Source organism: Microcaecilia unicolor, chromosome 11 (assembly GCF_901765095.1).
Source record: "Microcaecilia unicolor chromosome 11, aMicUni1.1, whole genome shotgun sequence".
Lineage (NCBI taxonomy): Eukaryota > Metazoa > Chordata > Amphibia > Gymnophiona > Siphonopidae > Microcaecilia > Microcaecilia unicolor.
The window spans coordinates 5,774,745-5,791,534 of NC_044041.1; the positions used below are offsets into that span (position 1 = coordinate 5,774,745).

The 16,790-nt window shown below is 43.0% G+C and overlaps 1 protein-coding gene across 1 annotated transcript in view; it reads left to right on the forward strand.

The window, feature by feature from the left end:
- Positions 1–16,790, forward strand: part of LOC115480048 (kinase suppressor of Ras 2-like) — a 577,290-nt gene that overhangs the window by 464,537 nt on the left and 95,963 nt on the right. Inside the window, exon 15 of the mRNA XM_030218456.1 lies at positions 12,673–12,769. Within this exon, the coding sequence (XP_030074316.1) occupies positions 12,673–12,769 (97 nt within the window). The remainder of the gene's footprint in view (positions 1–12,672; positions 12,770–16,790) is intronic.

Below are 16,790 nucleotides of genomic sequence, written 5' to 3' on the forward strand. Positions count from 1 at the left end.
ATGCCTGTGTCATATCACCTTTCCCTCTTCTTTTCTCTACTGTATATATATTCAAGTCATAGTTTGAAGGGTCACTAAAAGGAAGTTTGGGATCCTTGATTTTGAGGAATATAATGGCATTTTTCCAGTCTTGAGATACGTGTCCAGTGGAAAGAGACAATGATATCGTAGAGGAAAGAAGGGAGAGAAGGACAGATTTATGTTTTTTAACAAAAGAGGAAGGAAGAGGATCCACTAATGTGGAGGTAGATCGTATCTGTGACATAATTCTTTGTAGTTCATCGAGGTAAATTGCATGTGGGTCATAATTCTGAAAAGTTCATCCAGAGAAGGAATATGAAAGTTAGATAAAATGCTAGTAGAGAAACAAGGAAAAAAGTTGGAAGGTGAAGCAACAGAAGGTAGAGAAGTAGTAGAATGAGGTCCTGTGGTAAGACTGCCATGGAGAGACATAATTTTTGACTGAAAACATGTGGCGAAGCATTACGATTATCAGTGTGGCATGAGGCCTTTTTATAAGTGGTTAAAGTTTTAAGGGTTTTGTTCAGAATCTCTGTATTGGGGGCTTTGGCAATTTTAGTAGAGTAGTTGAACTGAAGTGAGACAGAGGGCATTGGTATCAGTTGCAAATAATGGAATTAAATCCAGAATGTGACCGTTACAATGGGTAGGTGCTGTAACATGCTGGGTAAGGTTGAGGTCGGACATGAGAGTGAGGAGGTCTATAGAGCGTTTTGTCAACTTGAATATTAAACTCCCCTAAAACAATATGTACATTGCTAAGACAGTGGTCAATGATAAGTAAGCGAAGCGAGTTAATGGAAATAGCAGATGGAGGTTGACAGATCAATAAGAAGTTGGCTGAGATAGGACCTGAATGGTGGACATGAAGGGCCTCAATAGGGGGAGGGGGCGGCAATGTCAGGTTGGGAATAACTAATTTTGGGTGAGAAAGTCACGTTAAGGCCCCTACCATGACGGTTTGGGCAATTATAGAACACTGCACTTCACCCTTAAGAGTAGTCCTTCAGGTAATCTAAACCAACTTAAAACCACTACAAGATCATGTTACCACACAACCCACCCTAGACATGTTAAATCATTCGTCTATCTCTTTTCTCCCTCCTCTCCCTAATCTGAACATTTATATCTGCTTAAGCTATCCAAACTAACCCAACCTGTATTTGTATATCTGATTAACTTAATGTAAGACACATAGAACTGAGTCCTCGACTCGGACGTGTGTGGGATATAAATCCAATAAAGTAAAGTAAAGTAGTCCCACCCAGAGAGGAAGTGTGACAGGAAGGGTGAAACTATAAGGACACAAACCAGGAAATATAAAAGGCGGTGCCAGAGTGGGGTTAAGTAGGCCCAGGGAAGGAAGAACTGAAGTATTAGCATATGCCTTTATGACATATGTCTAGCTACTGTGACCTGACTGAGGTAAGCCAACTTTTGATTTGAAGACTTATAAGCCTTGCTCTGAAGTCTGGCTGGGCCAGACTTGGAAACCCAGAGAGAGAGAGCAAAAACTTATAGACTGTGTTTTAGGGACCTGTCAGCCATGGCCCCGGTTAAGACTTTGTTCTCTGAAGTAAAGAGACTTTATCTTTGTTCCTGGACCTGTGAAGTATCAGGCCTCAGATTAAAGTTTAATAAAGCACTTATTTCATGTTTACAACCTTGATCAGGTTGTGTTATTGTGAAGGCCCTCCCTCAATTATCATTCACAGTATCACACCTAGTCAAAGAGATCATTCAGATTCGTTTGGCATGATTTTCCTTTGGTGAAGCCATGTTGCCTCAGATCTTGTAACCTGCTGGATTTCAGAAAATTCACTATCTTTTCCTTGAGCAGCACTTCCATTAGCTTTCCAACCACCCAAGTAAGTCTTAGTAGCTTCCGCTTCTTCTCTGCCTCCACTTTTGTGAAGGCAAACCACATCCGCTTTTCTCCAATCCCGCTAAACCTCCCCCGTCTCCAAGGATTTATAAAACAAATCTTGAAGACCCGCCAGAATCGCTCTGAACTCCCATCCAGCCTCTTGGCTTTGTCCATTTTGAGTTTTTCTAGTTGTTCATAAACGCTTTCTTTTATAAAATGTGCAATATCAACTTCATTTTCATATGTACATTTATCAGCCAAACAAGGTCCTACTCCAGGATTTTCTTCAGTGAAGACAGAAGTATTTGTTAAGCACATTTGCTTTTTCCTCATTTCTCTCCACATAGTGGTTAATCGCATCTTCAGTCTCACAATTCCATTTCTAGCCTTCCTCCATTCACTAATATGCCTGAAAAAGTCTTGTCACCCTTCTTTATGTTTTTAGCCATTTGTTCTTCAGCCAGAGCCTTTGCCAGCCGTATTTCTGTCTTCACTTCTTTCAGTTTTATCTGGTAATCTCTTCCGTGTTCCTCTTCTTGCATTCATATGTATTTCATGAATACCACCTCTTTTGCCTTTATTTTGTCAGCGACTTGTTTGGTGACCAATATCAGTTTTTTTTTGTTCTTGCTTACCTTCCTTATATAAAGCTCTGTTACTGATTTTATAACTCTGTTCAATTTCAACCACAGATCCTGTGCTCCTATGTCCTTCCATCCCATCAGCTCTTTCTTCAGGTCCCATTTTAACACAGTTAGCATGTTTAAAATCCAAGATTTTTTAGCTTTGTGCGTTCGCATTCTCCTTTAGCTCTTACATCAAACCATACAATGTGATGATTACTGTTGGTGTTGGACCACTATCTCCATTTGTGAGCACAAGATTTAAGGTCACCCCTACTTTCATGGGTTCCATCACCATTTGTCTCAGTAGTGCACTTTGAAAAGCATCCACAATCTCTCGACTTCTTTCTGATTCCACCGATGGGACCTTCCAATCCGCATCCGGCAGGTTGAAATTCCCCAGCAACAGCACTTTTCCCTTCATTCCCAACTTTTGGATATCTGTGACCAAATCTTTGTCCAACTTCTCTGTTTGTGTAGGAGGTCCGTAGACAACACCCATTTGTATGGATGTTCCATCTTCTCTTTCTAAGACAATCCATACTGCTTCTTCCTCTCCCCAGGTCTGCTACATTTCAGCCGCTTTAATATTGTTTTTTCCATATAAAGCTTTCTGACCATCTCTATCTTTCCTGAATAGGGTATAGCCTAATATGTTTGCATCTCATTCATGGGAGTCATTGAACCCCTTCTCTGTGATAGGAACAATATCCAAGTCTGCCTGTAACATCAGGGCTTGCAGATCATGAACTTTGTTGCTGTTACGTTATGTTCTTATTTTCCAACAGTCTTCCACACTGTAAATGATATCCAGAGAGGGAAAGTAAAATATTACAGTCCAGTCCAGTAGTACAATAGTTTCTCTAGTTGTGAAAAATATTTACATTTTTAGAAGTAAGTTGAGTATTTTGGCTTCAGAATTAGTATGGAATGGCAGAGCTTTCTGAATGACATCTCAATGAGAAACTTATTCAATGGATTGGCCAATCAAAGCTTCCAAATGCTCTTTGCAGCCTTGGTCAACTTTCAACCATATGAGATAGACAAAGGCTTTATTGTAAACTGCCTTGGCTTGCATAAAATTTAAATATATGAAATTCTGTTCAGTACTTCATTTCTGGGATTCTTGGTTGCTATAGCAACTCATTTGAGTGATCTGTTCTTTCATTTTCTTTTATTGAATAAAATGCATTGACATGTTGGAAATGAAGCACTTGGCCATTTGTATTCTGATTATCAGTTATAAATGCAGTCCCTTAATAAGATGATCTTTTGAACTATGAAAAGATATCACTGTAAGCAAATGTGCCTATAATGTGAATAACTTGCATAGAAATGAACATGGGACTCCAAAACTTGCTTTCAGGTGCAGCTTGTACCTAATTTGTGAAATTATCTGGGTTATTAAGGTATGGCTTGGTTGCATTAGCCAGTCAGCTATGGCATCCATCAGGCTTTATAGGACAAGAGAAGCATGTTCAGTCTCACTGCAATTGAGACAGTTTAGAGGACATTTTTTGAAAGCATTAAAAGCATACGGTATGTACATATTTTAATTGCTTATTCCAATAATAAATGGTCTCTTGACTTGATTTTACTGTACTGTTCATGCCCACGTCTTCTGAGAGATATCATTTTCAGCATGGGCAGTCATCTAATGGATCTGAAGTTGTGAGAAACTGTCACTTGAATATTAGTCTGGAAAAGCTTAGGCTCCCAAAGAAAGTGTTAACTGTGAAAAGACTGGGTGGAACTTCTTGTCTGGACAGAGGGTATGATTCATTAGACTTTTTCCATACGTGAAGGGGCATAATCGAACGCGAACGCCTATCTCCATGGGCGTCTATGTCCGAAAACGGGTACGTGAAGAGGCGGGACAGACCGTATTTTTGAAAAAATGGACGTTTTTCAGCTAGGCGGTTTTTTTTTTTTAGCGATAATGGAAAATAAAAATGCCCAGCTCAAAAACGTCCTAATCCGAGCCATTTGGTCGTGGGAGGGGCCACGATTCGTAGTACACTCGCCCCCCTGACATGCCAGGACACCAAATGGGCACCCTAGAGGCCAGTGCGGTGGACTTCAGACAACGCGCCCACATGCATAGCTCCCTTACCACGGGTGCTGAGCCCTCAACCCCCCTCCCCCAAAACCCACTACCCACAAATGTACAACACTACCATAGCTCTTAGGGGTGAAGGGGGCACCTACATGTGGGTACAGTGGGTTTTGCAGGCCTCCCATTTACCAGCACAAGTGTTACAGGTAGGGGGGGGATGGGCCTGGGTCCGCATTGCTGAAGTGCACTGTGGTACCCACTAAAAGTGCTCCAGGGACCTGCATACACGCAGGCCTCTAGGACTGGTTGCTGCTATATAACATTGGCACACCAGTTGACACCTGAAGACTAATCTTTCCGAAAACGTCCTTTATTGGAATAAGCACGCTTACTCACAGTTAACTGCAGATCAGAGGTTGTGCCCCACTGGCAATGAGTCTCCCTGGTACTGAGATGAGCAGTAGGTCAGAGCTGGCAGAATGCTGTACAATGCCCTCTTTCAGCCACATTCAATGGAAGAACTAAGTTCTGTAGCGTGGCTAACACGTGAAAGGGATCTAAAACTGGCTTACAAAAATGGCCACTTCCGCATGGACTACCGGAAACAAAACAGGGCACACTCTGACCCAGTAAGCAGGGGGAAAAGCACCTACCAACTACTAACATCGTGAGCATTTGCCACAAGCTACTGGAATCACGGAGCCCAATACCCTGCACCCACCACAATGCATTGCTGATGTGACTCTGCAGTGCGCATAACAGAAAAGGTGTCACACTCACCCGAGAGCCACATCAGAACCAGGGAAAGGCTGTCACAGGATAGAACACATTCTGCAGTCATAGAGGTGGGTACGGCATTTGAGGCTGGCATAGAGGCTGGAAAAAAAGTTTGTAAAGTGTTTTTTCCCTCCAGTGGTCATCTGGTCAGTTGGGGCACTTTTTTGGAACCTGTTCGTGAAAAAAAAGGGTCCAAAAAAAGTGACCCAAAATCGCGGTAAAAACGCCTTTTTTTTCGATTATCAGCTAAAGACGCCCATCTCTCCTCGGCCGATAACCACACCCCAGTTCCGCCTTCACCACACCTCCGACATGCCCCCGTCAACTTTACCCATTTCCATGACGGATTGCAGTTGGAAACGCCCAAAATCGGCTTTCGATTATACCGATTTGGGCGCCCACGGGAGAAAGATGCCCATCTCCCGATTTGGGTCGCAATATAGGCGTTTTTCTCTTTCGATTATAAGCTGGATAGTAACATAGTAGATGACGGCAGAAAAAGACCTGCACGTCCATCCAGTCTGCCCAACAAGATAAACTCATATGTGCCACTTTTTGTGTATACCTTACTTTGATTTGTACCTGTCTTTTTCAGGGCACAGACCGTATAAGTCTGCCCAGCACTATCCCCGCCTCCCAACCACCGGCTCTGGCACAAACCGTATAAGTCTGCCCAGCGCTATCCCCACCTCCCAACTACCAGCCCCGCCTCCCAACTCCAGCTCTGGCACAGACCGTATAAGTCTGCCCAGCGCTATCCCCGCCTCCCACCACCGTCTCTGCCACCCAATCTCGGCTAAGCTCCTGAGGATCCATTCCTTCTGAACAGGATTCCTTTATGTTTATCCCACGCAGAGATAGAGAATAGGAGAAATGTCTTAGTGAGTCAGGCCTAGGGGATGGTGTTGTTGAAGTGTATAAGTGCTATGTATTATGCATGCTTTTTGATTATGAGGATTATAAGCTGTACGCTGTCATAAGTGAGTTCCTTCAAAAAGGTGATAAATAAATTCCAATAAGTAAAACTTGATTGTTCTCAATGTGAAAATGTGCCTCAGTATACAAGATTCTCCGGTAAAAATTAATGTGGTGCAAGTCACGTAGGAGGAAACATGGTACACAGAAAAGTACCATTGTTTTCCTCTGATGTCACTGATCTTAGAGCCAGTCAGATTATAGCTTTCATCCATTAATGTACTAACACACAAGCAAGGTGTTTTGTATGATATCAGATACACTGTAAAACTCATTCCGCCCGATATTTAGAACAAAAAGGCAGCTAAAACGGCATTTAAGCAGCTATCAGACTCTGAATATCACTGGCTATCCCCCGATTTTTAAAACCTGACTGGCCAAGTTTGGTGGCCATATTTGGCCACCACAATAGCTACAATAACTTTGGCCAATCTCACTTTAACTGACCAGTGCTGAATATCAGCGTGGCCAGTTAAAATCTGATCAGCCAAAGATAAACCGGATATTCAGTGCCGGTCACCGGAAATGGACAGGCATTGAATATCTGGGTTTAATGCCGAACGTGGGAGATAGCCTGGCTATCTCCTACAGTCTGAATATTGAGGCCATTGATTTTTGCAAGCATTCACATTGAACATGGACTTATTTTTATTTTTATGTGAAGCCATCTGTTCAATTAGATGAACATGCTCAACAGAGGCCAAGTAAGACAACATATTTTTCTTCTTCTTTTTAAAAAGCTTGCTTCATTAATTTCAACAGAAGCTATCTTTAGGCTCATTTAAACAGCCTGCAGACCTCCGGCCTCTTGGAACTAATCTGCCTGAGATTTTGCCAAAGGCTTTCTTGAACGATGCCTATTTCTTTGGTTCTAATACCATTCCCTCTATGGTGTACACAGGGCCATTTTTACCAACAGGCAAAGGGAGTAGCTGTCCCGGGTCTCTCCCTCTCCCCCATTCCTGCAGTCCACCATACTTTTCTTCCATTGCCAGTAATGGCAGTGATTAAGACAGGCTGCTCCAGTTGGCCTTGAGGCCTTCCTTCTCCCATGTTCTGTCTATGCGAAACCTGGAAGTTGTATCAGATGAAGCAGGTTGCAGCAGAGGGAAGGTCCTGAGGCTAACCAGAGGCAGTCTGTCTTAATCACTGCTGCTGTGAGTGATGGAAGAGAATTACCCAGGACTGTAGGAAGGGGAGAGGAGAGATGCTGGAACAGGGGGTGGGGAGAGGAGATTGGATCAGGGACTGGAAAGAGAGAAGGACAGAAATTGAACCCACAGAGGGAGGGAGAGATGCCGGACTGCTGGGGAGCAGAAGAAAAGAAGAAATGTTGGCTCTAGAGTGGGGAGAGGATGTAGAAAGATATGGGAAGAGGGGGGGGGGGGGGGAGAAGCTGGACACAGGGTCATAAAGAAGAGATGCTGGGAAGGGAGGGAACATAAGGACAGTGACACAGAGGGGTAATGCTGGACATGAACGTTAAGAGCATCCCTTTTCTAAAATGGTGCTTTGAATGTTTGTTTATTTACTTATTATTTATTTATGCAACATAGAAGGGGATTTGGGGTCTGTGAGGGGGTTTATAGAACACTGCTCCTCACCCTTAAGAAAAGTCTCTCTCTTAACTAGCCTGGGCCACCTTAAGTGCACTGATCCCACCCCGGGAGGAAGTGAGCCAGGAGAAGCGGAGTCAGTACCTGAGAGTTTAAAAGACAGGGCCAGGGCATACATGGTTAAGGAGGCCCAGGGATGAAAGAACTGAAGCCCAAGTCTATACCTTTACTGAATTAGTTTAGCTGCTGTGACCTGGCTGAGGTAAGCCAATTTTGTTCCTTGTTAAGGCTTGCAAGCCTTGCTGAAGTCTGGCTGGAGACAGATCTGAGAACCTACGGGCTGTGTTTGGTGTGGGACTGCCCCACCAGTCACAGACTACTTGGCCTGCTAGCCAGAGGCCTACTCATGACGGTCACTAAACCAGGGAGGCTGTTGCATCTGATGTTCCGGCCTGTGTGGTAACTGGTCCCAGGGCTCAGGTGAATAAAACCCTTTACTTTCACCTTTGCATACCTTGTCTGGCTGAGTAATTCCCAGGGCCATCCCATAATCCTCATCCAGGGTCTCACAGGGCCATATGGATGTTAATTTCACAAATTAACATTCTAAAATATGAGCCATAGACAAATGAGAGAGAGAAAGTAATGGGAGTTTAGAAAGATAAGTGTGATTAAGGAAAAATTGCACGTCAAATTCTAATGTCCACACATAAAAAACATGAAATACTGTGGTGGGGCTGACCCGGTTGCTGAGTGGCATTGTTGCGTTACATCGTGTCACGGGACCTGGGTCAGAAATCAAGTTTTCTGCTTTCTGAGTCAGATGGGGCTGTGGATGATAGAGGCAGCATTCACATCCTCTGTTATGTTATATTCTACATACATACTGCCTTTCTCAAACAAAACCTCATTCCAAAGTGGTTTGCATCACACAAAATAATACAATAATCAGACAGTATTAATAGTTGTTGCACTTAGAGGGCAATTCTATAAGAGTGCACCAAAAACTCCCATAAATAACCAGAATACTAGAATATATGTGCCTTGGAGTGTGTGTGTGTTAGAAGTTTGTATAGTATAATGTAATGAGGGTTTCTTATTGGCTGTATTGATTCTTGGCATATGTCCCTCTAGTGATAGCTGAAGGCGTGTATATATTTGTATGTCTGAAGGTGTTTGTGCTGCTCTTAAATGATACCTGTTGCACTTGATGTGGAAATAGACTTCAGTTGTGCTGATAAGTTGTACTGGTTACTAAATTCTGCAGAGCCTTCACGGTTAGTAAATGCTGAAGAGAATAGCATTCCTATGTGTAATGTGATTGAGGGTGTGGCTTGCATCTGTCACAAACATAGTCATACACACAGGGTTTGAAAGCAAAAGGAAAATACTTTATTGTAAAGACTCAACATTTGCACCCCTGTTACTTCACAGGCTTTAGTCCAGCACTAGTAATCTCTTTATTTCTCTCTGATTTCTTACTGTCAGCACTCTCTCTTCCTACGGCTGGCTCCCAGCCTATCCCAATACAGTAACAATACCGTCTTGGGTCCCTTTTGGTAGTACTTTCTGAATACAATTTAAGGTTATCTCCTACCTTGAAAGTCTTCACACACAGACTCTGGAACATTAAGCTTGAGTCACACTGCTTCCCTGATAGCTCAACTTAGAATGAGTCCCTTTCTCTCGGGACCTCTCCTCCTCTACACTGACTGGGGGCATTTAACTCCAGCCTGGTCTGAACCCCGCCCCCTGACTCAGCTTCTAACACAGGTTAGCACCACCTGCTGTAAGGTGTCTTAACTGCTTGTGAGGGAGTGCTCTTACGGACACCTGTCGCTACACCACTCATTCTCTCACATCCTATTGCCTGCATTTGAACATCATGGCTGTAGCCAACTGCTTCATATATGAGGTGGGGATTGGGGGGGGGGGGGGGTCAGGCAATGCAGTTGAAGAAGCTTCACTCCTCTGTAATGATTCAGTATGCAGCTATTATATAGCTTTGCAGATATTCCTGCAAACCACAGCTGTCACCTGCTTCCTTTGGCAGTAAAAACTGAGCAAATTTCTGCTAGATCTGATGATTGTGAGAAAGTTTAAGGACAATGTATGACCTGTCTGTGCACAATTTCCTTTCCACTGCTATTAGTTGGGTGCAGGTGTACAAGAAGCTATCATACCAGTAAGAGTGCCATTTTGTGGAAGGAGCCAGACTGGGCAGGAACCACTTGGTATTGCTTCTGCCTGATGACCCCCATGGACTACCAATGCCTCCTCATATAGCCCCTTTAGGGGTATAGCACCATGTGGGGGGGGGGGGGGGATGTTGGGGGCAGTAGGGGAGCTTGTATCTTGTGGAGGATGAGCGGAGCCTTAGCCAGTTGAGCTGGGTAGCCAGGAGGGCCCTAGTCTGCCAACCCAGGAGCATTGGGCCATGGCTTTGCAGCCCGATGTTTCTGGGCAATGAAATAACCCCAACAAAAGATGGGGTTATTTTACTGCAATTTTTTATCCCTAACATAACATATTTTGCATCTCATTACTATGTAACTTGCAAAGACATAAATATCGCAGAGGTAAATTTTGTCAAGCTGCATTAGGCCCTTTAAATTGTGCTAAGGGGCAAATAACGCAACTTAAAGCCCTAACACAGCATGATAACTTCCTTCTGTAATTCTGTACAATTCGGTAGGTGACTACCATTTAAAGCGAAGCTCCAGCTCCTGTGCTTAACTTAGTGCTGCTAAATATACTGAGGCCAATGTTCAAAGTGATTTAAGCCACTTAGCTATGCGGATGTTGGCTTTGAATATTGGGCCAGCACACGCATACATTTTTTTTTAATTTTTAAAAATGTTTTTTTATTTTTTTTCTTTACTAAAGCCCCCTGCCTATGTATCCTTCTTTCCCTCCCCCTTCTCAGCCCTTATCGACCCCCCCCCCCTGCCCCCAGGTGTGCAGGCAGGCCCTTCCTCCGGGCCTACCTGTATCCCTGCTGGTCCAGTGGGGCTGTTGGGGGCAGGAGCATAGCTCCCTCGCTCCTGCCTTTCTGCACCAGTCTAAATGGCTGCTGCAACCTCTTTACAGTTATTTGAGTTCAAATGCTGTTCAGAAGATCTAAATTAAATGGATAGTATAGTCATTTAGGGAGCAGTCCTATACCTGGGGGCCTATACGTAAGCGCCAGTGATCTTCCCCTGTGTATGCCACCCCTCCCCCTTTTAAATACGTGCTAGATAAGTTAAGTGGGTGTTTGCAGAAAAGCACTTAGGTTCCATGCCAGCATATATATATATATGTGCACATATGGGTCAGACACAAAGGGTGCTGTGAACTGAAAACATTTGAGAACCACTGTATTAAAGTATAAAAAGAAACAATATGCTATGCAACTGTTGTGTATAAATTAGAAATAGAAAACAATAACAACAATGAGCAGCTACAATAACCCTGCCCCCCCCCCACTACCTTCTACCCTTCCAACCCCAACAATAGCTGACTTCTATTACCCCAAGGAATCCTAATCCACCCTGTTAAAATGTTCAGGGGTACAAAATACAACCCATTCTTTATGCCCTAGAGGGGAGAAATATGCCCTATGAAGCACTGTTATGATTTTTTAAATCTGTGGATGATTAAGAAGTCACTGAATATCAGGATTCAGTCTAACTTTCCTGTCTTCCACAGTCCTTCCAGTAATAAAAGATGCCTTCTTAGAAGATGCGCTTGTAGCAGGAATGTACAGGATCCTCCATGCAAATTTTGCTAGTTGTGGCCAGCATGTTTGCTTGTTTTTCCAAAAAATCAAAATACCGCTGTCTGCATCAGTCAAACATAAATAGCAGTGCAGCTCATTAACAGGCTTCAAAGTAGAAAATGACACGGGGACAAAGTAAGCCCTGTAGATAGATATAAACCAGCTCCGCCTTTTCTCCTCCCCAAAGCTGGCCCTTATTATACAGATAAATTCTGGCCGCTTAGCAAGTTAAACAGTCAGATTTTATTTGTTTAAAGTCTAAAAATATATACGTAGGTGAGTTATGCATTTGCCACCTGCTCGCAAATGCATAACTTGCTGTGCTTATAGACCCCTACATTTTTGTCTTTTTCCTGAGGTCAGGTAAAATGTAGCCCAGATGCTCTCTGCAAGGTTCAGTATGCACACAGGCTGCTATACTGTGATAATTTGTCAGGGTTATACCTTAGCCTAATGTTCAACTTACTTGACTAGCTAGGACAGTCAGTTTAATCCTATTATTTTCATTAGCCACAGAAAACCTATCCACATTGATCTATATCCACCGGTTCCTGACACTTTCATGATGAATTAATGATAGTTACTTTGAGTTACATATTTCAGTTTTACTTTACAACCTTTGACCATATCTGTCCTTGGAGTGGCTGTGGGTTTATGAGCAGTAAATTGAATATTCTTTAATTACGCTAGGAACCGATGGGAAATGCTAATAATGGCATAAAGTGCTTTTACTGTAAGAACTGCTAAATGGTGGTAATAGGAAACCAGCACTCAAATTCTGTGCAACCAGTTCTAATATAGAGGTGCCCACCTTTAATGTCCTGATTGTCATGACAGTTCCATGAATTCAGTCCCTGTTTCCACATTGTGGTTCTGCTTGAAATCAAATTGCAGTCAAAGATAGTCTTAGGTACCAAGCAAAATTCACTATCAATTTAACAAAAAATGAAAAAATGTGCTGCACCAAAATATTCATCCATCTAAAGCACTTTCAAAGGGTATCACATGTATATGTTTATCTTTCTCTTGCTTTCCAGTTTGTGCAAAGGACGAACACTATACTCAGTGGTGAGAGATGTAAAACTTGTCCTGGATGTGAACAAGACGAGACAGATAGCACAGGAGATTGTGAAGGTAAGCAGACAGCAGACCTCATTAACTTCCAGAGTCTGGAAACTGTAGCTAGGTTTCCAGTATAGCCATCGGATCTTTGCATGCACATCTCAGACTGCATTATAAACTTATTTTTAGTCAGATAAGTAGGATCAGGATTGAAAGATGAAATGAGACATAAAAGGAGGGAAAATGAAAAACAAAAGAGCTGACTTCTTACAGTTGGTTTTTGTTCCTATAATAGTTTGAGGGCAGTTGTATTTTAATATGCAAGGTCTGCGTGATTAGAGCACCATCTGTGCAATTTGTTTCAATAAGGATAACTAATATTCCTTCTGCCTAAGACACCTTTACTTAGGAAGGAAGTTATCAATGTGGGTACCATTAAGACATTCAATTACTCTTAACCCCAGTTATTAGTATCCATATATAAAATAGCACCAGTCAGTGGTAAAATAACACCCCTTAACAGTTGCCCACATTGATAACTTCCCTCCTTAGTGTGAAGAGTTTCAGTGTCTGGTAACCAGAGCTGATACTGAGATGTCATCACGCCTCATTCTTCCAAGTTTGGCATTGTTTATAGAATAGTGCTTAGAGACGATTTCAGGGGCAAACTGAAACCAGGTGTAAATCTTGGTGTGCAGATCCCCCAAATTCTGTAATACTGCACACATCTTTAGTGAATGCCCCTGGCCCATCCATGCCCCTCCCATGGCTATGCCCTCTTTGTGTGCACATCTTTATAGAATAGCGCTTAGCAAGATACACGCATAAATCCTAAATGGAACCAATTAACTGTAATAATTGGTTGTTAGTGTCCAATTATTGCTAGTTAACAGCTCATTACTCAATTAAGATACGCAAGCAATTTGAACGTGCAATTATGGGCCTCCATTATAGAATCCAGGGGTTAGTGCATGGTAATATAGAAGCGCTAACTGGTTACTGCAGGAATGCCCACTCTCTGCCCCGACACACCCCCTCACAAAAATTCCAAATGTTTACTTTGTGGTCACCATGCGCAAATGTAAAAATTACATCATGATGCTTTAGCGTGGCCCTTATTAGTTCACCTTTTTGTGGCGTTAGAAACATGTTAGCACTTAATGGAGCACAATAAAGGACCTCTTAGATGCCAAAAACTAGTTATCCTAAATCCAGGCAGTATCACTTTGTCTAGGGCTATGAGCCCTTTCCTTTTACTCAACATTTAAAATGTCCTCTTTCTCAGCTGCAATCTTTTCCCTCCCTTTTGCTGTCCACCACATCCCCAAGAAACTCCTTTGGGGATGCACACATTTGGGGGGAGATCAGCGGTAACATTGAAGACCTGGCAAAACAGCCATGTTAATATAGCTGGTTTAAATGTTTTGAAGGATAGTTCAGATCTGATTTCCCGAGGGAGGGAATTCCAATAAAAAGGAGCTGTAAAGTAAAAAGCACAATATCTAGTGAATTCCAAAATGGCCTGTTTTGGATTAGGTAGAACCAGGCGGTAGTCATTATGGGATCGCAGCAAACCCAAGGAGGAGTAAGGAATGGTGAGATTAGATAAATATTGCAGCACACCCACCTAAAAAGCTGCTTGTAAATGATTCTCTGTTCGATACGAAGCCAGTGATATTTTTGGAACAATGGGGAAATGTAATCTTGATTGTAGTATTTTGTAATTTTTGGAGATACCTGAGAGCATAATGTGGGAATCCTAGGTAAATTATGTGATCTGGATTGGCCACTGCTGGAAACAGGATGCTGGGCTTGATGGACCTTTGGTCTTTCCCAGTATGGCAATACTTACGTACTTATGTACATTCTGGAAGTTAGCAACGACAGAATAAATGAATGCAGTGCATTGTGATCAAAATATCTCCTAACTAACCATAGCTGCCTGCGGATAAGGAAACCAGTCTTACATATGTTCAATATCTGTGACGAGAAAGTTAAATGAGAATCAATAATTACACCTAATTAACGAGAGGAATTGGCTGGAGTGGTAGTAGTCCCATACAGATTTAGAGGAGCGGTTGGGCTTGAGCTTCCACTGGTAAACCAACATACTACTGCATTTTCCTTATTCAAGGTCAATCTCTGGTCCAGGAGCCACTGTTGAACTGCCAATAGGCAGTCCTGCAGGGGTTGTATAGAAGGAGAATGTGGATTAGTAGGAAAGAACAACAGAATGTCATCTGCATAGAAGTATGTAGAGGTGCCATAGGATTCGATAAGAGCAGCAAGAGGACTAATAAACACATTAAAGAGAAGAGGTGAGAGGACAGAACCCTGCGGGACCCCACAGGTCAGGGGCTGAGAGGAAGCTTTGGAAGAAGTCACCACCTGATAGGAACGCCCTGAGAGAAAAGATATCCCTAACAATGCATAGGTGACAGTAATAGTGAATGGTTTACTAAGTTGAAAGCAGAGGATAAATCCAGTGACACTGCCAGGACAATATTGTGTTTATACTATAGTAAGTAAAGCAAAATCAATTCCAAAAACACAATATTGAGAAGCAATTATGTATCGCTGCATTAAGATGGAAAAAGCTTCAAAGAGCTCCAGGTCAAACAGATCCTTCAGAACTGGAACTTTTCATCATAGGCATAAAAAAAACCTTCCTGATTTAACCTTCTCTATAATTATTAATCTGTATTTTGATAATCTGCAAAATTCAAAAACCAAAGTCCAGTATCAAGTAGTGTAAGCAATAGCTAACAAGCTTCACTCATGCACTTATCTTTCAGTATTCAGGATGGGCTATAATCCAGCACTGAGCCATCTTCATATTTCATGCTTTAGTGCAGTGTTTCCTAAGTCCAGTCCTGGAATACCCCTTGCCAGTCAGGTTTTCAGGATATCCACAAAGCGGAGGACAACAACAATATCAGGCTTATTTTCGAAAGAGAAGGGTTCCCATCTTTTGACACAAATCGGGAGATGGGCATCCTTCTCTCAGGGTCGTCCAAATTGGCATAATCGAAAGCTGATTTTGGGCGTCCCCAACTGTTTCCCGTCGCAAGGACGACCAAATTTCCCGGGGGCGTGTTGGAGGCGTAGCAAAGGCGGGACTGGGGTGTGCCTAACAGATAGGCATCCTCTAGTGATAATGGAAAAAAGAATGGCATCTCTGATGAGCACTTGGCTGACTTTACTTGGTCCATTTTTTCTTTCGACCAAGCCTCAAAAAGGTGCCCAAACTGACCAGATGACCATTGGAAGGAATCAGGGATGACTTCCCCTGACTCCCCCAGTGGTGACTAACCCCTTCCCACCCTGAAAAAAAAGAACTGTAAAAACTTTTTTTGCTCGCCTCAAATATCATACTCAGGTCCATCGCAGCAGTATGCAGGTCCCTTGGGGGGGAGGTGTGTGTGTGTCAGCGGAGGCATAGCGAAGGCGTGGACATCCTTCTTTCAAACATTTTGGACGTCCTGAACTGCCCCCCCCCCCCCCCACATACACACAGGGACGGCCAAATTTCAAGGGAGTGGAGTGGAGGAGTGGCCTAGTGGTTAGAGCACTGGTCTTGCAATCCAGTGGTGGCCGGTTCCAATCCCACTGCTACTACTTGTGATCCAAAATCCAAATAAATAAAGGGTGTGTTTGAGGCATAGTAAAGGCATGGACATCCTTCTCACAGAAACATCCACATTTTGGATGTCCTCAACTGCCCATCGCAGGGACGGAGGCATAGCGAAGGTGCCTAACACTTGGACATCGTTCACCCATACTAAAAAAAAAAAAAAAAAAAAAGACATCCCTGACGAGCACTTGGACGTTTTCACCTGGACTTGTATTTTTCTAAGGTTGTAGATGGCAATTTATTTAAGGTTGTAGACGGCTATTATGCGCGCAGCTTGTCTTTGGCATGCGCTCAGCAGTCACGCATAATGTTTGGCTGCTCTGCAGTAGCTTCCCCTCCTTAGGAAGGAATTTGTGTGCAAATGAGCTAACAGTGAGCATCTCATTTGCATGTGATTTCCTTCATGCATCCCCTTTCCTTTCCGAATCGCTAAGGGATCGGTAAGGGAAGGGCTTTTTC